The sequence below is a fragment of the Lithobates pipiens genome, unplaced genomic scaffold (assembly GCF_037356315.1).
Source record: "Lithobates pipiens isolate NorthernLeopardFrog02 unplaced genomic scaffold, aLitPip1_a1.2 Scaffold_28, whole genome shotgun sequence".
Taxonomy (NCBI): Eukaryota; Metazoa; Chordata; class Amphibia; order Anura; family Ranidae; genus Lithobates; species Lithobates pipiens.
Window position 1 is genome coordinate 18,299,633 of NW_027507789.1, and position 24,907 is coordinate 18,324,539.

At 47.0% G+C, this 24,907-nt stretch overlaps 1 protein-coding gene across 1 annotated transcript in view; it reads right to left on the reverse strand.

Annotated features, from left to right (window-relative positions):
* KCNB1 (potassium voltage-gated channel subfamily B member 1) overlaps positions 1-24,907 on the reverse strand; it is a 155,271-nt gene that overhangs the window by 124,449 nt on the left and 5,915 nt on the right. Inside the window, exon 2 of the mRNA XM_077458805.1 lies at positions 14,113-14,854. Within this exon, the coding sequence (XP_077314931.1) occupies positions 14,113-14,679 (567 nt within the window). The 5' untranslated portion in view covers positions 14,680-14,854. The remainder of the gene's footprint in view (positions 1-14,112; positions 14,855-24,907) is intronic.

The window sequence follows — 24,907 nt, forward strand, 5'->3', positions numbered from 1 at the left end:
GCAAGGTCACAGGTGGAAATTCAAGTGAAAACCGCCAAAAACCACTACAAATCTACCAAGCTACCCTTTTCGCGCCTGAAGCGAAAGCTTTTAGTCAGATACATTATGGAGTTGCTCCAGAAGCAAGCAATTATAGAAGTTCCACAGGAGCAGAGAGGAGAGGGGTTTTACTCCCCCCTTTTCTTGGTGTCAAAGAAAACAGGCGACCTGAGGCCTGTGTTGGATTTAAAGAAGTTAAACCAAATGATTCTAGTCGAATCATTCAAGATGGAGAGTCTCCAATCAATATTACTAGCAATAGGGGAGAAAGATTGGATGCTCTCGGTCGATTTATCCGACGCTTATCTACACATTCCAGTGCATCAAACCTTTCAAAAGTACCTGCGCTTTGCGATAGGCAGGCAACACTTTCAATTCAAAAGCCTCCCATTTGGGATATCAACGGCACCCAGGACCTTCACAAAGGTGTTACTTCCGGTTATAGCATTATTGAGAGAGAGAGAGGTCTAAGAGTACTACACTATCTCGACGATATTCTTCTTCTAGCAGACAGTCGAGAGATACTTCTACGACATCGTTCAATTCTGATTTCCACACTCCAGCAATTCGGGTGGATAGTGAATTGGAGGAAGAGCAGCCTGGTCCCAGTGCAGAAGATGGTCTTCCTAGGAGCCGAATTGGACACCAGATCCAACACAGTAGGGCTTCCCCAGGAGAAACTTCATCCTCTTATCCGCAAAGTGAGAAAGCTACTATCAGTAGACCACCTATCGGCAAGAAAATGCTTAAGTATTCTGGGCTCAATGTCATCAACCTTTCTAATGGTTCAGTGGTCTCAATGGAACTCCAGGGTATTCCAGAATTCGTTCCTAAAACAATGGAACGGGGTGTCAATGTCACAACAAATAACAATCACCAGAGCAGTCAAGGAGTCAGTACGTTGGTGGACTCAAACCAACAATCTATCTCGCCGTCGTCCTATCGTTCATCCACTCCCAGAAATAGTAACGTCAGATGCCAGTTACCTTGGCTGGGGTGCGTATCATCTAGATCGGGGAGCACAGGGCCGCTGGCCCTTCTGTCCACAGGGGATAGTCTCGAATGTTCTGGAACTCAGGGCTGCATGGCAAGCACTTCTAACTTTCAGTCCCCTCCTTTCAGGGAAGAGTGTCCTCCTGCGTATGGACAACACAGTGGCTGTGAATTATGTCCACAGGCAAGGGGGCACAAGAAGCAAAGCCCTAATGCGGGAGGTACGACCTATAATCGAGTGGGCCCAAGTCTACCTGACGGATCTGAAGGCAGTATACATACCCGCAATTCACAACCAACTCGCGGACGACCTAAGTCGAATATTTATTTCAAACAACGAGTGGTCTCTCAGTCACAAGGCCTTTACTCTTCTGACACACAAATGGGGTGTCCCCGATATAGATCTGGCAGCGACTCCAGCGAATCGCAAATGTACTCGCTTCCTAGCAAGGACCGCCTATCCAGCAGCAACAGGGATCGACTGTCTCCACCATCCTTGGGAATTTCGCCTAGGTTACATATTCCCTCCGGTGCCCTTGATAGCCAGGTTTCTGACCAGACTGAGGACTTCGTCTTCCACGGTAATAGCAGTGTTGCCCTTCTGGCCCAGAAGACCATGGTTTCCGACCATCCTGCAATTGAGCACAGAAGAGCCTCTCCCACTTCCGCTGTTCCCAGACTTGCTCTCACAAGGGAAATTGCTACACCCGTCACCAGAGCGACTACACCTGACGGCTTGGAAACTGAAAGGGAAAAGTTACTAGATCAGGGTTGTTCATTAAGAGTAATATCCACCTTACAACAAGCAAGGAAGAAATCGACAAACAACATATATAATAAGATTTGGAAAAGATTTTCTGCAATAGCCCAACTACAGTCCTGGAATCCCCTTTTTCCATCAGTGTCTCAGGTGTTAGAATTCCTACAACTAGGCCTAGAGAAAGGCTTAAGGTCAAGCACTTTAAAAGTTCACGTCTCCGCCATATCCGCAATGACAGGAATCAAGTGGGCTTTAAACCCCCTCATCATTCAGTTTCAGAAAGCATGCCTAAAAATAAGGCCTCCTAGAAAACCAATTTTTCCGACCTGGGACCTATCGATCGTCCTGGAAGCCTTAACCAAAGAACCTTTCTCGACGGGGGGATCAATATCCCTATGGGACTTGACACTAAAACTATCGTTTCTAGTTGCAATCACATCGGCCAAAAGGGTCTCCGAGCTGCAAGCTCTACTAATCAAAGAACCACACCTAGTTTTTTTCCCAGACAGGGTCGTACTCAGACCTTCGGAACGGTTTGTGCCAAAGGTAGCATCTAGCTTCCACTTTAATCCGGAGATCAATCTTCCCGTTTTTCTCAATACTGATGAAAATCCACACCCTCTGGACGTGAAGTCTACAATATCCGCCTACCTGGAGGCTACCGCTCCATTCAGGAAGTCAGAAAACCTCCTAGTCATTCCGCATGGCGCCAAAAAAGGTCAAGCGGCTTCTTCAAGAACAATATCCTCATGGTTGATTAAAGTCATCAAGAAAGCATATCTAGTTCAACACCTTCCAATACCGGAAAACCTGAAAGCGCATTCGACGAGAGCGATGGCGACCTCATGGGCAGCATACAGCAGAGTATCACCAGAGACTATTTGCAAGGCAGCAACTTGGTCATCAAAAACCACATTCATGTCTCACTATAGAATAGATCCGGCTCAATTAACCACGGTTGAGTTCGGGAGATCAATTATTCAATCAAACTCACCTATATCCTGTACTTGAGTAAATAAAAAACTTCTAAAAGGCACCCTCCCATGTAGCGAGTTATTTCCCACTGTGTGTGCTGCCATGATGCGTCAGGAAAACGGAAAATTGTATACTCACCTTTCCGTAATTTTCCTTTCCTGACGCATCCCATGGCAGCACACAGGATCCAACCCCTCTAAGGTGATAGTTACTGAGAATGCAACGGTGGACTCCTCTTCAAATCTTATAGCTAACCAGTCCTATCAGGTTGTGGAGGCGGAGTCACAACCCACTGTGTGTGCTGCCATGGGATGCGTCAGGAAAGGAAAATTACGGAAAGGTGAGTATACAATTTTCAGTTTTTTTAATCAACTGCTTCAGCCCCGGAGGATTTTACCCCCTTCCTGACCAGAGCACTTTTTACAAATTCGCCGCTGCGTCGCTTTAGCTGACAATTGTGCGGTCGTGCGACGTGGCACCCAAACAAAATTGACGTCCTTTTTTCCCCACAAATAGAGCTTTCTTTTGGTGGTATTTGATCACCTCTGCGGTTTTTATTTTTTGCTCTATAAACCAAAACATAGCGACAATTTTGAAAAAAAAAAACGCAATATTTTTTACTTTCTGCTATAATAAATATCCCCCAAAAATATATTTAAAAAAAACATTTGTTTCCCTCAGTTTTGGCCGATACGTATTCTTACATATTTTAATTTTTTTAAATATTACATATTTTTGGTAAAAAAAAAAAAAAAATTGCAATAAACGTATATTGCTTGCTTTGCGCAAAAGTTATAGCGTCTACAAAATAGGGGATAGATTTATGGCATTTTTATTATTATTTTTTTTTTATTATTAGTTATGGCAGCGATCTGCGATTTTTATCGTGACTGTGACCTTACGGCAGACACATCGGACACTTTTGACACTATTTTGGGGCCGTTGTCATTTATACAGCGATCAGTGCTATAAAAATTCACTGATTACTGTGTATATGTCACTGGCAGGGAAGGGGTTAACAACTAGGGGACGATCAAGGGGTTAAGTGTGTCCTAGGGAGTGATTCTAAATGTGGGGGGGGGTGGGCTTCAACTTACATGACAGCGATCACCGCTCCTAATGACAGGGAGCAGTGATCTCTGTCCTGACACAAGCCAGAACGGGGAAATGCCTAGTTTACATAGACATCTCCCCGTTCTGTGGCTCCATGCCACCATCACCGGGATATCGGCGGACATCGAGTCCGCGGTTCCTGCAGGCACAGTCATAAAGGTGCCGATAATGGACGTCAATAAATTCACAGTCATTTGAATTCATGACATTAATTAAAAAGTCGAATATAATACAATTATATATAAACATATATATATATTTTAAAAAACTTAATTTTCCGTTTCGGTTTCAGGCCAAGTGCATCCTCGGTTTTTGGTACCAACATTTTAATTTTGGTGCACCACTAGCGTTAGATATTAGTGGGTTTCCAATGATATGTATGACCCCCCCATACCAGGATGGGGTCAGTTAGGGGTGTGTTGGATATTAGTGGGGGATCGGGGGGTGATGTGACGTACGGCATCCCTCTGGGGACACGCAGGTTTACACGCATCAGCTATGGAAGCGATTCCCGAAACCGTAATCCGCCGCTCTGCCCGTAAATCACATCAGGGATGTTTATTGCTAATTGGAGGGCGGAGGTCATCACCGTACCTATATTCGTCACATGTCTCGGAAATGTTGGCGTACTTCGGATTCGGCTGCACTACAGTCCGGGACATTCAATAAAGAAATGATGATGGCCACCGTGCTGTAAATCACAGGAAACCAATCAGCTGTCGGACTGGTGAAACAAAAACTGTGATTGGTCGCTCTGTGTTGTCAGATAAGTCGGGCATCGCTTTGTTCCTCGCTCATTACCACCTCGTGTTTCTTATCTCGGAGGAGCTATTGTGACCTACTGAGAAACATATCTGCAACACCAACACCGGACCACCGTCCATGACAAGCAGGGCTGCTGATAAGCCCCGTACACGCGATCGGAAAATTTCCGACGGGAAATGTTCGGTGTGAGCTTGATGTCGGAAAGTCCGACCGTGTGTAGGCTCCATCCAACACTTGCTGTCGGAATTTCCGCACGCAAATGTCTGAGAGCAGGTTCTCAAATTTTCCGACAACCAAATTTGTTGTCGGAAAGTCCGATCGTGCGTACACAAGTCCGTCGCACAAAAGTTCACGCATGCTCGGAATCAATCAGAAGGCTATTGAACTGGCTGTTGAACTTCCTTTTTCTCGGCTCGCCGTAGGCCTTGTACGTCACCGCGTTCTTGACGTTCGGAAATTTCCGCCAACATTTGTGTGACCGTGTGTATGCAAGACAAGTTTGAGCCAACATCCTTCAGGAAAAAAAAAAAATCCACGGTTTTGTTGTCGGAAAATCCGATCGTGTGTACACGGCATTAGGTTTTCTCGCATCCGATTTGCATGACAGGAGAGTCTCAATGGAACCGGTTCACAAAGCTCCAGGTGACTGCAGTCCGAATGAGAAAAGGGTCTGTATGACTTTGGCTTTGTTTCAGGTCCGAAATCAGGCAAAAATCTGGACCTGATTCACCCCCTGAAATGGAGAACAGGGTCACACCGGACCCCCTGCTGTGACCCGTAGCCGCAGCAAGTGTGAACCCAGCCTGAACTAAGCCTAACAGGCAGCTCTAGCCACATTAACAAACCACTCATCCATTCAATAAGAATATCTGTAAGAATGAGCCCTTAATCGTATTTTTTTATTATTTAAAAACATTTTTTTTTGTTTTAGATTTTTCTAACAGTCCTGTGGGGGTGGATTTGATGAAATATAAGGGGTTTAAATAGACATCCGCCATCTCACTTTGAGACAGAGAAAAATATTGAGAGTGAATGAACAGGAATAGCTCTGTACAGAGGCTCCCTGTTTATTCACAGCCTGAAGCATTGGAAACGCATGCAGGGTCACAGGGGGATTGGTTCCATCTGGGTCTTGGTTCCATCAGGGGGTTTGGCTCCATCAGGAGCTTGGTTCCATCAGGGGGTTTGGCTCCATCAAGGGGTTTGGTCACATCAGGGGATTGGTTCCATCATGAGCTTGGTTCCATCAGGGAGTTTGGCTCCATCAAGGGAGTTTGGCCACATCAGGGGATTGGTTCCATAAGGGAGATTGGTTCCATCAGGGGATGAGTTCCATCACAGGGATGGGTTCCATCAGGGGGATGGGTTCCATCAGGGGGATTGGTTTCATCAGGGGGTTTGGCTCCATCAGGGGGTTTGGCTCCATCAGGAGCTTGGTTCCATCAGGGAGTTTGGCTCCATCAAGGGGTTTGGCCACATCAGGGGATTGGTTCCATCAGGGAGATTGGTTCCATCAGGGGGTGAGTTCCATTACAGGGATGAGTTCCATCACAGGGATGGGTTCCATCAGGGGCTTGGTTCCATCAGGGGGTTTGGCTCCATCAGGAGCTTGGTTCCATCAGGGGGTTTGGCTCCATCAGGGGATTGGTTCCATCAGGGGATGAGCTCCATCAGGGGGATGGGTTCCATCAGGGGCTTATTTCCATTAGTGGATTTGGCTCTATCAGGGGATGGGTTCCAGCAGGGGGCTTTAGTGATATACCAGGGGTCTAAATAGACACCCAACCTCTTGCTTTAAGACAGAATATAATCTTAAGGACAGATTCTTCAGTCCTTTCTCTGCAGCCTCAGCTGCAGGGTGAATGTACAGGAATAGCTCTGTACAGGGGCTCTGATCATTCACAGACTGAAGCATTGTAAACACAGGCAGGGCCACAGGAGGACGGCTTCCATCTGGGTCTTGGTTCCATCACGGGGATTGGTTCCATCAGGGGGATTGGTTCCATCAGTGGGATTGGTTCCATCAGGGGGATTGAGATTGGTTCCATCAGCGAGATTGAGATTGGTTCCATCAGCGGGATTGAGATTGGTTCCATCAGCGGGATTGAGATTGGTTCCATCAGCGGGATTGAGATTGGTTCCATCAGCGGGATTGAGATTGGTTCCATCAGCGGGATTGAGATTGGTTCCATCAGCGGGATTGAGATTGGTTCCATCAGCGGGATTGAGATTGGTTCCATCAGGGGGCTTGGTTCCATCAGGGGGATTGTTTCCTTAAGGGGGATTGGTTCCCTCAGGGGGATTGGTTCCATCAGCAGGATTGGTTCCATCAGCAGGATTGAGATTGGTTTCATCAGAGGGATTGGTCCCATCAGGGGGCTTGGTTCCATCAGGGGGCTTGGCTCCATCAGGAGGATTGGTTCCATCAGGGGCCTTGGCTCTGTCAGGAGGATTGGTTCCATCAGGGGGCTTGGCTACGTCAGGAGGATTGGTTCCCTTTGGGGGATTGGTTCCATCTGGGGGCCTGGCTCCATCAGGGGGATTGGTTCCCTCAGGGAATTAGTTCCATCAGGGGCTTGGTTACATCAGGGGCTTGGTTACATCAGGGGTTTGGTTCCATCAGGGGGCTTCAGTGATATATCAGGGATCTAAATAGACACCAACCTGTCACTTTAAGGCAGAGAAAAATCTTGAGGACACAGATTCTTCAATCTTTTCTCTGCAGCCTCAGCTGCAGAGTGAATGAACAGGAAGCGCTCTGTACAGAGACTCCCTGTTCATTCACAGACTGAAGCATTGTAAACACAGGCAGGGCTACGGGGGGATTGGTTCCAGTGATTGCACTCACTCCTGCTCTCGGCCCCTCTGTTGAACGTATGGGGCCTTGGCCCCGTACAGGAGGGCAGATGTTACCCGCTTATCAGCGGCCCTGATGACAAGGTGCTGATTGGGCCGTGTGGGGCTTCCTTAGGGTGACGACACCGAGCACTTCTTAGCCCTCGTTCACACTGGTGCGACTTGTCATGTGGTTTGACAGTTCCAAATCGCATGTGAAGTTGCACCCTATTGTCGGCAATGGAACTGTTCAACTCTGACTTTGCAGTTCCGAACAGATTTGGAAAAAAGGTTCCTGCACTATTTTTTGTAATTTTAGGTCAGGTCAGTCAGTTCTCCTATCCAGGTCAGTTAGTGTCAGATTTACCGCTGCAAATCACAGTCCTATTATAAAGTTGCTGATCACTGCCATTAGCAGTTTAAAAAATAAATAAAAAATTCCAGTATATTTACCATCGTTTGTAGGCACTATAACTTTCATGCAACCTAAACAATATAAACTTAAAAAGACATGTAGCAGAATACATCTCGGCCAAAATGTATAAAGAAATTTGATTTTTGATTTTTTTTTTTATTGAATATGTTTTATAGCAGAAAGTAAAAACATATTGTTTTTTCTTCAAAATATTTGGGGTTTCCTTTTCGTTTAAATCGCAAAAAAATAAAATAAAAATAAATAAATCGCAAAACCCAGTAGCATTCAAATACCACCAAAAGAAAATTCTATTTGTGTGAAAAAAAATAATATAAATCTTGTTTGTGGACAGCGTTGCATGACCGCGCAATTACCAGTAGCGCCGCGCCGAATGGCAAAAAACAAAACAAAAAAAATGGACTGGTCATGAAGGGGGTAAAATCTTACGGAGCGTTTAAATGGATGGAAAGGGGGTGGGAAGGGGTTAATAGACTTTAACTGTGTAATTTTGTGGAACTACAAGTTCCAGCAATGCATGCTTTGTCTCTAGTATAGAAGAGATGCTGGGACACAGCCAGGCCTGCAGTACAGAGCATACAGGTTTATTATGTAGTTATATATATATATATATATAAAACTACATATATAATCATCCCATCGCTCATCCTGCCCCTCCTTCCCCTGATCCCCCCCCTGCTGTTATACTGACACCGATGTCTGGGCTCTCACTCACCATACAGGAAGTCGTGATTAGATCCGGGGATCCCAAAATTCATTAAGCTGACTACTTATTCAACAAAAATCCACCACTGCCAATCGACTTTGGCAGAGTTTACATGGATCAAGAGTCCAAAAAATGATAGAATGGACCAGTAGTAGTCGATTTTCTCGATATGGGGGGGACCCAAGTGTGTCCTCTGACATCACTAATGAGCCGCACATATTATTCAGCGAATACAATGCTACTGAGAGCTGTCAGAGACTGCGAGCATGCTACAGGAGATGGCCAGAGACAGAAGACATATAGGAGATGGCCAGAGACTGAAGACATACTACAGGAGATGGTCAGAGACTGCGGACATACTACAGGAGATGGTCAGAGACTCCAGACATACTACAGGAGATGGTTAGAGACTCCAGACATACTACAGGAGATGGTCAGAGACTGCGGACATACTACAGGAGATGGTCAGAGACTGCAGACATACTACAAAAGATGGTCAGAGACTGCGGACATACTACAGGAGATGGTCAGAGACTGAAGACATATAGGAGATGGCCAGAGACTGAAGACATGCTACAAGGGATGGTCAGAGACTGCGGACATCCTACAGGAGATGGTCAGAGACTGCGGACATCCTACAGGAGATGGCCAGAGACTGCGGACATACTACAGGAGATGGTCAGAGACTCCAGACATGCTACAGGAGATGGTCAGAGACTCCAGACATGCTACAGGAGATGGTCAGAGACTGCGGACATACTACAGGAGATGGTCAGAGACTGCGGACATACTACAAAAGATGGTCAGAGACTGCGGACATACTACAGGAGATGGTCAGAGACTGAAGACATATAGGAGATGGCCAGAGACTGCGGACATACTACAGGAGATGGTCAGAGACTGCGGACATACTACAGGAGATGGTCAGAGACTGCGGACATACTACAGGAGATGGTCAGAGACTGCGGACATACTACAGGAGATGGTCAGAGACTGCGGACATACTACAGGAGATGGTCAGAGACTGAAGACATATAGGAGATGGCCAGAGACTGAAGACATGCTACAAGGGATGGTCAGAGACTGCGGACATCCTACAGGAGATGGTCAGGGACTACGAGCATGCTACCAGAGATGGTCAGAGACTGCGGATATACTACAGGAGATGGTCAGAGACTGCAAACATAACTACAGGAGATGGTCAGAGACTGCGAGCATCCTACAGGAGACGGTCAGAGACTGCGGACATACTACAGGAGATGGTCAGAGACTCCAGACATGCTACAGGAGATGGTCAGAGACTGCGGACATGCCATAGGAGTTGTTGAACAAGCTTCAGGAAACAGTCATAGACTGGAGACTGTCAAGCCCCATACACACTATCAGTTTTTCTGCTGAGTTTTTCCTTCAGATTTACCAAAACCATATAATATGAGGTCAAACCTTAGGAGTTTCAATTTGTATGCAATCAAGCAGGCCCTTCTACTACATGGTTTTGGTAAATCCTAAGGAAAAAATCAGCAGAAAATCTGATAGTGTGTATGGGGCATTAGAGATCACTGCCATTACAGCCCTTTAAAATCAATACATCCACATGTTTGCTCTATAAATATTCCTGGGGCCACACGTGATTTTTCTCATTTCTATGAGGTCAGACGATAAAATCCATAAAAAGGGAAAATAGACAACAAAGAAAAAAATCAGATAGTGTGAGAGATATAAGCCAAGGCATTTAAATAATGCAATCCTCTCTAAAGGAGATTTCCTCCTACTGACCTCAGAAATCACAGACTACTATATGCGGTGGCCCCTGAGGGCCACAGGTTGGGTGCCGGTGGACGGGACGATCTTCAATTTGCCCTTTTATATTCAGTTAATTCACACGGAATGATCAGATTGATATGTGTGGGACCACCATGATGTCTTTGCAGCTTTTCGGAGGCTTGCTGGTCAGCGTGTTATTCATTTAGTAATTGGCACCCATCCTTGGGGGGGGGGGGGGGGGGTCCGGTGTGTTTTGGGGGGGGTCTCTGCAAATATTAGCAATGACTCCGGCCAAAGCGTTACTTGATTTCGGATGGAGTGTGGAAGGGTTAGACCCTGTCGATCTCTGTGACCCTATTGGGGAGATTCCCCCTTAGGACAGGAAGTGATATCGGACATTGTTAGTAGAATGGGGAGGGCTGTTTCTATTGACTTCCTGTCCAGGTGACAACCCCTCCCCTCATTCTTTGTATGGGTGTCAGAGGGACAGGAAGTGAGAGAAAAATCAGATCACAGACAGAAACAAAAATTAAATTTTTTCTACTGGTTGTCTGTACAACTTTCTGACATCTCAATAAAGCTTTACCTGATTGAAAAAAGAAAACTGGAATTTTAATGCAGAGCTTTAACCATTTATATACCATTAAATGTATTTTTTTTTTAAAGGCAAGCAGTATAACTACCTGCATTTAAACTGGTATCGGCCTCTGGCAGTCCCTGTACAGCAGAGCCTCAGACTGGGGAAGAAAGATGCAGCACAAGCAGCCAATCAGTTCATGTGTTGACAAAAAGTACGCTGACAGGAGGAGAGAGCAGAGTGACAGAGGAATGAGCTCTTCGCTGTGCTGCTTCTCCTGTCACTGTCCAATCACAGGCTTAAGGTGGGTCCAGGGTAACCTGAGCTAATAGGAAGTGGGTTAAATGATGATCCAATTAGTGTATAGAGTGCTCATCAAAAGATTTACAGTATATAGGGTGTATGTGCAGATACACCGTTTATACATTGCCCATCAATACACTTATAGTATATATATATATATATATGGTGTACTAGCCCTAACCCTTTAACCCTTAACCTCTAACCCCTAACATATCACTCTAACCTATACCTCTAGCCCTAATATTAACCCTCTAACCCTAAGGCACAAACCTTAACCCTGTAACCTAAAACCCCAACAGTAACCCTCTAACCTTCTAACTCCTGACCATAACACTTAACCTTTAACCCTAACCCTATTATCTATACCCTTAACCTTAACACCAACCCACTAACTCTAAACCTTCAACCAAAACCCTCTAACCCTAACACTAACCTTCTAACCCTAACCCCTAACTCGAATACTAACCCCCTAACCATAATCTTCTAACCCCAACCACTAACCCTCTAGCACTAACCCTCTATACCTAACCCCTAACTCGAACACTAACCCTTTAACCATAATCCTCCAACCCTAACCCCTAACCCTCTAACCCTAACCCTAAACTCGAACACTAACCACTTAACCATAATACTCTAAACCTAACCACTAACACTAACCTCTAACACTAACCCTTTAGTCATAACCCTGTAACCCTAACCCCCTAACTCTCCAACAATAACCCTCTAACCCTAAACCCTAAGCCTCTAACCCTAACACTACCCCTCTAACCCTCCAACCATACCCTCTAACACTAACCATAACCCTTGAACCCTTACCCACTAACCCTAATCTTCTAGTCATAACCCTGTAAACCTAACCCCCTAACTCCCCAACAATAACCCCCTAACCCTAACCCTCCAACCATACCCTCTAACACTAACCCTTGAACCCTTACCCCCTAACCTTGCAAAAATAACCCCCTAACCCTCTAACACTAACCCTCCAGCCAAAACCCTTTAACCCCAATCCCTTAACTCTCACCTTAACTCTCCAACAATAACCCTCTAACTGTAACACTACCCCTCTAACCCTAAACCTCCAACCATAACCCCCAACCATAACCCTCTAACACTAACCCTCGAACCCTGACTCCCTAACCTTCCAGAAAAAACTCCTTAACCCTCCAACCAAAACCATGTAACCCTAGCCCCTTAACTCTCACCCTAACCCTTCAACTATAACCCTCTAACCCTAACCCCCTAACCATAACCCTAAACTCGAACACTAACCCCTTAACCATAATTCTCCAACCCTAACCCCTAACACTAACCCTCTAACCCTAACCCTCTAACTCTAAAACTAACCCTCTAGCCATAACTCTGTAACCCTAACTCCCTAACCCTCCAACCATAACCCTCTAACCCTAACACTAACCCTAACCCCTTAACCATAACCCTAAACTCGAACACTAACCCCTTAACCATAATTCTCTAACCCTAACCCCTAACACTAACCCTCTAACCCTAACCCTCTAACTCTAAAACTAACCCTCTAGCCATAACTCTGTAACCCTAACCCCCTAACCCTCCAACCATAACCCTCTAACCCTAACACTAACCCTAACCCCCTAACCATAACCCTAAACTCGAACACTAACCCCTTAACCATAATTCTCTAACCCTAACCCCTAACACTAACCCTCTAACCATAATCCTCTAACACTAAACCTCTAACTCTAACACTAACCCTCTAGTCATAACTCTGTAACCCTAACCCCCTAACTCTCCAACAATAACCCTAAACCCTAACACTGCCCCTCTAACGCTATCCTCTAACACTAACCATAACCCTTGACCCCTTACCCATTAACCTTCCAAAAATAACCGTCTAACACTGCCCCTCTAACCCTAACCCTCCAACCAAAACCCTCTAACCGCAACCCTTTAACGCTCACCCAAACCCTCCAACAATAACCCCCTAAATCTAAACCCCAACCCACTAACACTGCCCCTCTAACCCTAACCCTCCAACCAAAACCCTCTAACCGCAACCCTTTAACGCTCACCCAAACCCTCCAACAATAACCCCCTAAATCTAAACCCCAACCCACTAACACTACCCCTCTAACCATAACCCTCCAACACTAACCCTTGAACCCTGACTCCCTAACCTTCCAAAAATAACCCCCTAACCAAAACCCTAGCCCCTTAACTCTCACTCTAACCCTCCAACAATAACCCCCTAACCCTATAACACTACTCACCCCCCCAACCCCCTATCCCTCCAACACTAACACTTAATACTAAACACTAACCCTCTATTCATAAACGTCCACCACTAACCCTGTATACGTACAAACAATTGTGTATACGGTGCTGACATTCATCACACAGTACAACCTAAAACAAAGCGACTCACCCTCTTTACCCCTAACCCTGCTATGGCAATCCTGGGCATGCCGAATATATATAACACGGGAAAACAAATCTGTGGTGAATATTTTGGTGGCACAAGTCATTGAGATGGTCAGTCCACAGCGACTGCCCATTCCTGGCTCAGGCCCACCTGGCCTTTGCCTGTCCTTGCTTGCCATGGGGCGACGGCGCTCTGCTCTCCACCTCACCCGTTGGCTCTGCGATTCCATAAAAACGGAAGGTCCCCCCCCCCCCCCCTCCAATAAATCTAAACATGTAATAAACAGGCGAGGCAGAGAGCAGAGCCAGGCTGACCGCCATCAGCGAGCTGCCAAGATTATTTCATTAGCAGATCGCCGCGGATCACCCTCATAGACCGCCATCGGTAATCTCCGGAGACGGCTAATATCTGCCGGGCAAACAAGGGGCTGACGACAAAGACAATTAAAAGGTACCTTGGCAGCGACGGAGGAATTGGGCTTCTCCAGCAGGTCCCAGAGTTTCTTCCTCTTATCGGCGCAGCAAGTGTGATCGAACTCCTCGCCCTCCCTCTCCCGCAACGTCTCGGCTTCCCGCTTCAACTCCTCGTTCATCTGCTCCTTCTTCTGGTGGTACCGGGCCTGGCAGCACGACTCCAGGTAGATCTCGTCGATGCCCCAGTAATCCAGCTCCAGGCTGAAGGACAAGGCGCACATCTCCTCCATCATGTGCAGCTTCCCCGTGCGGTAAAAGTTCAGGATGGAGGTGAAGGCGCCGGGGTGGCGGTCGAAGAAGTACTCGTTCTCCTCCAGGTTGTAGTCGTCGCAGATCTCCATCAAGGACTCGTGGGTGTTGCAGTCCCTGAGTTTTCCCAGCCGGGTGCGGGGCAACCGGTCCAGGGTCCGCCACAGCACCTCGTGCGCCAGGCCCCCCACGTTCAGCTTCACCCTCCGGGAGCAGGCCTTGCTGCGGATGATCTCCATGGGGTCGGGCGGCAGTGAGGTAGTCGATCGGGACCCATGCTTGTTCATCCAGCCGGGCATGTCTGTGGCATGAACGGGGCTCCGGCCCGCGTGGGAATGGTGGTGGCGTTCTCACTCGCTGGCAGCGCAGTCACATGTGGAGGTGTCGCCTTCCCCCCTTCACCTCCATTCCGGCAGCAGCGCGCGGCCGAGGCGACAGGCGAGGGACATTTTCCTCCTCAGGGATCCCGATGACCTACAAAATAAGAAAGAGCATCCTTCACATGCCTGTCAGGTGGTTTATCCACTAATCACACCAGCAAATAGCTCCTGTAATCTGCTCAGCCGGCAACGGCAGCCCACAAAGCTCTGCGTGTCCCTGGCAGAAGTGCATGAGAGCTGAGACCTTCCCTGCACCGCCCCTGTCATCATCATCCTTCACTTCATCCCCACCCACCACCATCAGCCGGCCACCCCTCATCATCATCCTTCACTTTATCGCCACCCACAAGCATCACCCAGCCACCCCTCATCATCATCCTTCACTTCATCCCCACACACCACCATCACCCAGCCACCTCTCATCATCATCCTTCACTTCATCCCCACCCACCACCATCACCCGGCCACCCCTCATCATCATCCTTCACTTCATCCCCACCCACCACCATCACCCAGCCACCCCTCATCATCATCCTTCACTTCATCCCCACCCACCACCATCACCCGGCCACCCCTCATCATCATCCTTCACTTCATCCCCACACACCACCATCACCCAGCCACCCCTCATCATCATCCTTCCCTTCATCCCCACCCACCACCATCACCCGGCTACCCTTCATCATCATCCTTCACTTCATCCCCACACACCACCATCACCCGGCCACCCCTCATCATCATCATCCTTCACTTCATCCCCACCCACTACCATCACCCGGCCACCCCTCATCATCATCCTTCACTTCATCCCCAACCACAGCCATCTCCCAGCCACCCCTCATCGTCATCCTTCACTTCATCCCCACCCACCACCATCTCCCAGCCACCCCTCATCATTATCCTTCACTTCATCCCCACCCACCACCATCACCCGGCCACCCCTCATCATCATCCTTCACTTCATCCCCACCCACCACCATCACAGAGCCACCCCTACTCATCATTCTTCAATTCATCCCCACCCACAACCATCACAGAGCTACCCCTCATCGTCATCCTTCACTTTATCCCCACCCACAACCGAGTCACCTGTCATCATCATCCTTCACTTTATCCCCACCCACAACCATCACCGAGTCACCTGTCATCATCATCCTGCTCTTCACCTCCGTCCTCAGCTATTGTGCCACCTGTCATAATCATCATCCTGCACTTTATCTCCATTCACAGCTATTGTGTCACCTGTCATCATCATCCTACTCTTCATCTCCATCTACAGTCATTGTGTCACCTGTCATCATCATCCTACTCTTCATCTCCATCTAAAGTCATTGTGTCACCTGTCATCATCATCCTGCTCTTTATCTCCATTCCTCAGTCATTGTGTCATCCACAATCATCATCCTGCTCTTCATCTTAATTCACCACCATCATCGTGTCCCTTGTCATCATCATCCTGCTCTTCATCTCCATCCACAGCTAGTGTGTCACCTATCACCATCATCCTTCTCTTCATTTTCAACCACAGCCATCATGGTGTCATCTGTCATCATCATCCTGCACTTCACCTAAATCCTCAGCTATTGTGTCACCTGTCATCATCATCATCATCCTGCACTTCACCTCTGTCCTCAGCTGTGTCACCTATCCTCCTCATCCTGCTCTTCACCTCCATCCTCAGCCATTGTGTCACGTGTCATCGTCATCATCATCCTGCACTTCACCTCCGTCCTCAGCTACTGTGTCACCTATCATCCTCATCCTGCTCTTCACCTCCACCCACAGCCACTGTGTCACCTGTAATCATCATCATTATCCTGCTCTTCACCTCCACCCACAGCTATTGTGTCACCTATCATCATCATCCTACTCTTCATCTCCATCTACAGTCATTGTGTCATCTATCATCATCATCATCCTACTCTTCAACTCCATCTACAGTCGTGTCGCCTGTCATCATCATCCTGCTCTTTATCTCCAATTCTCAGTCACTGTGTCATCCATCATGATCATCCTGCTCTTCATCTCCATCCACAGCCAGTGTATTGCCTATCACCATCACCCTGCACTTAATTTCCGTCCACAGCCATCATTGTGTCATCTGTCATTATCATCCTTCCCTTCATCTCCATTCCCTGGTCGCTGTGTCACCTCTCATCACTCTGCTCTTAATCATAATCCAAAGCCATGATTGTGTCACCTGTCATTATCATCCTGCTCTTCATCTCCATCCACAGTCATCATGGTGTCACCTGTCACCACACGGCTCAGAGCTGTGCTGGTCGCTGTCCACAGCCGTGCAGTGCTGAAATCTCCCAGTATGAAGTCCCAGCACAGCTCTCTATTCACACCCGTCTCCTGAACCCGCCATTCACCCCATCACCGCCATCTCCACTCACCCCCATCACCGCCATCTCTACTCACCCCCATCACCGCCATCTCCACTCACCCCCATCACCGCCATCTCCACTCACCCCCATCACCGCCATCTCCACTCACCCCCATCACCGCCATCTCCACTCACCCCCATCACCGCCATCTCCACTCACCCCCATCACCGCCATCTCCACTCATCCCCATCACCGCCATCTCCACTCATCCCCATCACCGCCATCTCCACTCATCCCCATCACCGCCATCTCCACTCACCCCCATCACCGCCATCTCCACTCACCCCCATCACCGCCATTTCCACTCACCCCCATCACCGCCATCTCTACTCACCCCCATCACCGCCATCTCCACTCACCCCCATCACCGCCATCTCTACTCACCCCCATCACCGCCATCTCCACTCACCCCCATCACCGCCATCTCCACTCACCCCCATCACCGCCATCTCCACTCACCCCCATCACCGCCATCTCCACTCACCCCCATCACCGCCATCTCCACTCACCCCCATCACCGCCATCTCCACTCATCCCCATCACCGCCATCTCCACTCACCCCCATCACCGCCATCTCCACTCATCCCCATCACCGCCATCTCCACTCACCCCCATCACCGCCATCTCCACTCACCCCCATCACCGCCATTTCCACTCACCCCCATCACCGCCATCTCCACTCACCCCCATCACCGCCATCTCCACTCACCCCCATCACCGCCATCTCCACTCACCCCCATCACCGCCATCTCCACTCACCCCCATCACCGCCATCTCCACTCACAACTACGATACTGGTGTGTGTGCCGGAAGATTTACCGACACCGTACACTACACACACCGACACTGTACACTACACACACCGACATCATACAATACACACACCGACATCATACACTACACACACCGACACCGTACACACACCGTACACTACACACACTGTACACTACACACTCCGATACCGTACACACCGACATCACACACCGACATCACACACTACACACACCGACACCGTACACTACACACACCGACACCGTACACTACACACACTGTACACTACACACACCGACACCGTACACACACTGTACACTACACACACTGTACACTACACACACCGATACCGTACACACCGACATCACACACTACACACACCGACACCGTACACTACACACACCGACACCGTACACACACCGTACACTACACACACCGACACTGTACACTACACACACCGACATCATACAATACACACACCGACATCATACACTACACACACCAACACCGTACACACACCGTACACTACACACACTGTACACTACACACACCGATACCGTACACACCGACATCACACACTACACACACCGACACCGTATACTACACACACCGACATCACATACTGACATCACACACTACACACACCAACACTGTACACTACACACACCGACACCGTACACTACACACACCGACACTGTACACTACACACACAGACATCATACAATACACACACCAACATCATACACTACACACACCGACACCGTACACTACACACACCGACATCGTACAATACACACACCGACACCGTGCACTACACACACCGACACAGTACACTACACACACCGACATCATACACTACACACACCAACACCGTACACACACCGTACACTACACACACCGACACTGTACACTACACACACCGACATCATACAATACACACACCGACATCATATACTACACACACCGACATCATATACTACACACACCGACAACGTACACACACCGTACACTACACACACCGACACTGTACACTACACACACCAACATCATACACTACACACACCGACACCCTACACACACCGTACACTACATACACCGACACTGTACACACTGTACACTACACACACCGACATCGTACACTACACACACCGACACCGTACACTACACACACCAAGACCGTACACTACACACACCAACATCGTACACTACACACACCGACATCGTACACTACACACACACCGACGTACACTACACACAGCGATGCCATACACTACACGCACCAACGCCGTACACTACACACACTGACATCATACACTACACACACCGACGCCTTGTACTGTTCACCACAATACAACTGTGAGGAACATCTCATACACCCCTATACACACATACCCTATACACCCCTATACACACATACCCTATACACCCCTATACACACATACCCTATACACACCCCCTATACACATTCCATATACACCCCCTATACACATACCATATGCACACACACACACAAACACACACTATACACATACCATATACATACCCTATACACATACCATATAATCACACTATACACATACCATATACACACACACACACACACACACACACACACACCCCCTATACACATAAAGTGCATTGAAAAAGTATTTATACCCCTTAAAAATGTCCACATTTTTTCATGTTACAACCAAAAACATAAATGTATTTTATTGGGATTTTATGTGATAGACCAACACAAAGTGGCTCATAATTGTGAAGTGGAAGGAAAATGATAAATGGTTTTCAACATTTTTACAAATAAATATGTGAAAAGTGTGGGGGGTACTTTTGTATTCAGCCCCCCTTTACTCTGATTCCCCTAAATAAAATCTAGTGGAACCAATTGCCTATGGAAGTCACCTAATTAGTAAATAGAGACCACCTGTGTGTAATTTTAATCTCCGTAAACCATTTATCGCTTTCCTTCCACTTCACAATTATGTGCCGCTTTGTGTTGGTCTATCATATAAAATCACAATAAAATACATTTACGCTTTTGGTTGTGACAAAATGTGGGAAATGACAAGGGGGTATGAATACTTTTTCACACTGTATTACCCATACCATATACATTATATACTCACCTATACACACACACACAACTGTGAGCACACATCATGCACACATAGCTGTGAGTACACACCACACACACAACCTAGATGAGTGCACACTATATAGACACAATTGTAAGTGTACATTACACACACACACTATACACACAGTTGTGAGTACACACACCTTACACACTCACACAGACACACACATGGGAGTTGATTTACTAAAGGCATATAGACTGTGCAGTTGCTCCAGAGATAAGTAAGTGAGCAAAAGCTCTGCAAACTTCCATTGAGCTTCACCCCATGTACTAATCTGCAAAGTGCACAGCCTGTTTTCCTTTGGTAAATCAACCAGATAACATACACATAGAACATATACACTACACACACCATACACCCACATGTACTATGCACACACCAAATACACACCATACACACACAACTATGAATACATACCACACACACACACACACACCTGTGTGCACTTATACATACACACGTACTATATTTATATATACCGTGACAGTGCTAGGCCCTATAAGGAGGCACAGAAATTGGGACTTTATAGGAGCAAATAAATTGAAAGAAATATCAAATATAATGTATAAAACGTTCCTTTATTTTGAAAAACGAGATAAAAATTCATTCATTAGAAAAAAAAGAATGAAAAAAAAAAAAAAGGAGATACAAACAATGGCTAGCACAGTTGATTTACGTCTTCAACAACCCAGCAATATATGATGGACTTCCCAACATGTTTCGCCCATAAGTCTGGCTTCCTCAGGGGATGCTGGTCGTTTGCAACGTACAATGCCTTCTATATCTACTAAAAAGCAAAGGGACCAGGATCTGCCAGGATAGCTAGATGTTTTGCTGTGTCAGAAGAAACCAAGCGCCAAAAGTGACCAATGATGGTAGATAAAAGACCAAAAAGGCAGGTTCTGCAGCAGGCTAACGCCAGGAGCCACACACCACCAAGTGTAGCGCGCATGTGTCCCCCTGGTTCCCTGCCACCGTGTTCTCAGAGTTGCAGACTGACTGGTTCCGGAATATAGGTTCTGAATGGAGAAGACAGGCTTTTCAGTTTTCTCCGGGTTTTATATATATACACAGGGGTTGACAAATTTGCTTGGATTCTAGGAGCCAGCTAAAAAAGTGAGGAGCCAGGTCCGTGACGGCGATCTGGACCTGTCCCTGGCCTGACATGGAGACGAGTGAGGGGAAGATAGCCCCCAGCCCCCCACATATGAGATCACCTCTCATTGGACACACCGCTTGAGTGCTAAATGGCCGCTGTGATTGGCCATTTAGCATGATCTGTGATTTGCTGTATCCAAGGGACACGGCCAACACAGAACTTCCCCGATGCGCGCCCATGGCGGCGTTCAGAGGGGAAGTAAACAGGAGGATGTCCAGGGACGCCCTCCCGGCAATTGGTGTCCGCGCTGTAGACATCTTTTGTCTATAGCACGGGCACAAAGTGGTTAACAAAAGAATGTGACTTTTATTTCCGCCATGTTCCCGCTTATTAACGTCATATCCCCGCTAAGGGTTAGATCAGGTCCGCCTGAAAAACTGACAGGTGAACCTGATCAGACAGCCCTTGTGAAAGGGGTCAAGCAGGGAGGATTACAAATATATATTTTTTTCCCCTTAATTAAAATATTTTTTTTTACTTTTTACAAAAAAAAAAAAAAATAATATAATATATATATATATATATATATATATATATATATTAATATATATATATATATATATTAATATATATATTAATATATAATATAATGAGAAGCCATTTACCAGCCACCACACTCACCGTTGGGCAAAAGGCGCCAGATGACGCCCGCAATCACTTCCTTCTCTTCACTTTGGGAAGGAAATGGGCGGGCAGTGAAAAACAGGCAGGGGAGCTTCACTCCATTAGGATTAGCATTATTGGAATAGGGTGTAATTTCTACATCCACCACAAGATGGCGCCAGACTACCGAAAGATTTTAGAAGGCCGCAAAGCCGCGGCCTCAATTACTGGCCGGCGCGGCCCGATGCAATTGCGCGGCGGAGTTTGGGGTCCAAATGGAGACAGGATACCCCAGCAGCGTTGCCCCAGGCGCCAGGACACGAATTCTAGTCGCAAATGCGACCGGGCGCCCGGGGTTTGTCGAGCCCTGTATATATATATATATATATATATATATATAAAATTGAAAGAAATATCAAATATAATGTATAAAACGTTCCTTTATTTTGAAAAACGAGATAAGAATTCATTCATTAGAAAAAAGAATGAAGAAAAAGAAGATACAAACAATGGCTAGTACAGTTGATTTACAGCTTCAACAACACAGCAATATATGATGGACTTCCCAACATGTTTCGCCCATAAGTCGGGCTTCCTCAGGGGATGCTGGTCGTTTGCCGTACAATACCTTCTATATCTACTAAAAAGCAAAGGGACCAGGAACTGCCGGGATAGCTAGATGTTTTGCTGTGTCAGAAGAAACATGCGGCAAAAGTGACCAAAGATGGTAGATAAAAGACCAAAAAGGCAGGTTCTGCAGCAGGCTAACGCCAGGAGCCACACACTGCCAAGTGCAGCGTGCATGTGTCCCCCTGGTTCCCTGCCACCGTGTTCTCAGAGTTGCAGACTGACTGGTTCCGGAATATAGGTTCTGAATGGAGAAGACAGGCTTTTCAGTTTTCTCCGGGTTTTATATATATATATATATATATATATATATATATATATATATATACAATTGAAAGAAATATCAAATATAATGTATAAAACGTTCCTTTATTTTGAAAAACGAGATAAGAATTCATTCATTAGAAAAAAGAATGAAGAAAAAGGAGATACAAACAATGGCTAGTACAGTTGATTTACAGCTTCAACAACACAGCAATATATGATGGACTTCCCAACATGTTTCGCCCATAAGTCGGGCTTCCTCAGGGGATGCTGGTCGTTTGCAACGTACAATGCCTTCTATATCTACTAAAAAAAGAAAAGGGACCAGGAACTGCTGGGATAGCTAGATGTTTTTCTGCGTCAGAAAAAAACATGCGCCAAAAGTGACCATAGATGGTAGATAAAGACCAAAAAGGCAGGTTCTGCAGCAGGCTAACGCCAGGAGCCACACACCACCAAGTGCAGCGCGCATGTGTCCCCTGGTTCCCTGCCACCGTGTTCTCAGAGTTTCAGACTGAGTGGTTCCGAAATATCGGTTCTGAATGGAGAAGACAGGCTTTTCAGTTTTCTCCGGGTTTTATAATTCCTACATTGGGTTCTGGAGTCCAGAGACTTCAAAGAGTTTTGGGAAGGATGAAGCCTCCAGTCCTGTGTCCAGGTCTTGCCAGAGACCAGCAAGTTGCGTGTGCAGCAGGCACAGCCCTTATAATCTCCGGTCTGACAGTAATTCGGGGCTCCAGCCTTGCCAGGAGTCCTTGTGGCTGCCAGTGAGCACCCGGAGGTGTGCCCATCTGCCCAGTACAGATGAAGTCTTTGAGGGAACAGACAGAGGCCCTAAGCCTGAGGGCAAGAGAAGCAGCACTACAAGAGAGGAAGTCGGGTGTCAGGACTGGGCTCAGCCCTTCCTTCTCTGAGCGGGCCGCTCAGCTGTGGCTAATTGTCAGCTCCAATCTCTCTCTACAGTTACTCAGCTGCTGATGATATCCTGCTCATCATTCCCGCCTACTTAACCACTTGCTGACCAGCCGCCGCAGTTGTACTGCGTCAGAATGGCACAGCTGGGCGAAACGTCACTTTATGTGACGTCACTGCACCCTGTGGCCACTAGGGGCGCGTCCTGCTCACCCATGGAGCCGATGCGAGCGCCCGGCGGTCGCGATCACCACCGGGCTCCCACCATCGCTCGTGGCACACCGAGAACCGGGATCTGTGTGTGTGTAGACACAGTTTCCGGTTCTCTGAGGTTAACCCCTTGAACCCATAGCTGCTGCAGGGAAAGCAGACAATCTACATAGGCAGAGATTAGGATCAGTTAGAAAACTGTACTTTCATAAAGATTGCTAGCTCTTTGGGCAAATAACCCATTTTCTGCTTTTTTGTTGTTCCTATTATTCCTTTAATTTCATTTTGAAGTTGATCTGAGGTCAGCACTGAGTCTATGCCGCTGCCCCGTCCATAATAAACACAACAGATTGAAAGAAGAGAGTAGTGTGCACCGAAATTAAAATACTATGCTACATACACCCTACACACACACACACTACACATACCCTATACACACACTACACACACACACATACACACTACACATACCCTATACACACACCACACACACACACACTACACATACCCTATACACACACTACACACACACACACACACACTACACATACCCTATACACACACTACACACACACACACACACACTACACATACCCTATACACACACACACACACACCACACACCCTATATACACACACACACACACACACACTACACATACCCTATACACACACTACACACACACACTACACATACCCTATACACACTCTACACACACTCACATACACACTACACATACCCTATACACACTCTACACACACACTTACATACACACTACACATACCCTATACACACACACACTACACATACCCTATACACACACACACTTTACATACACTATACACACACACACACACACCCTATACACACACACACTATACATACACTATACACACACACACACACACACACACACACACTACTATATATAGAGTATACACACACACACTATACTATACATACCCTATACACATACACGCTATACTACACATACCCTATACATACACAAACACACGCACACACTATACATACCCTATACACACCCCATACACACACACCCACACCATACTAT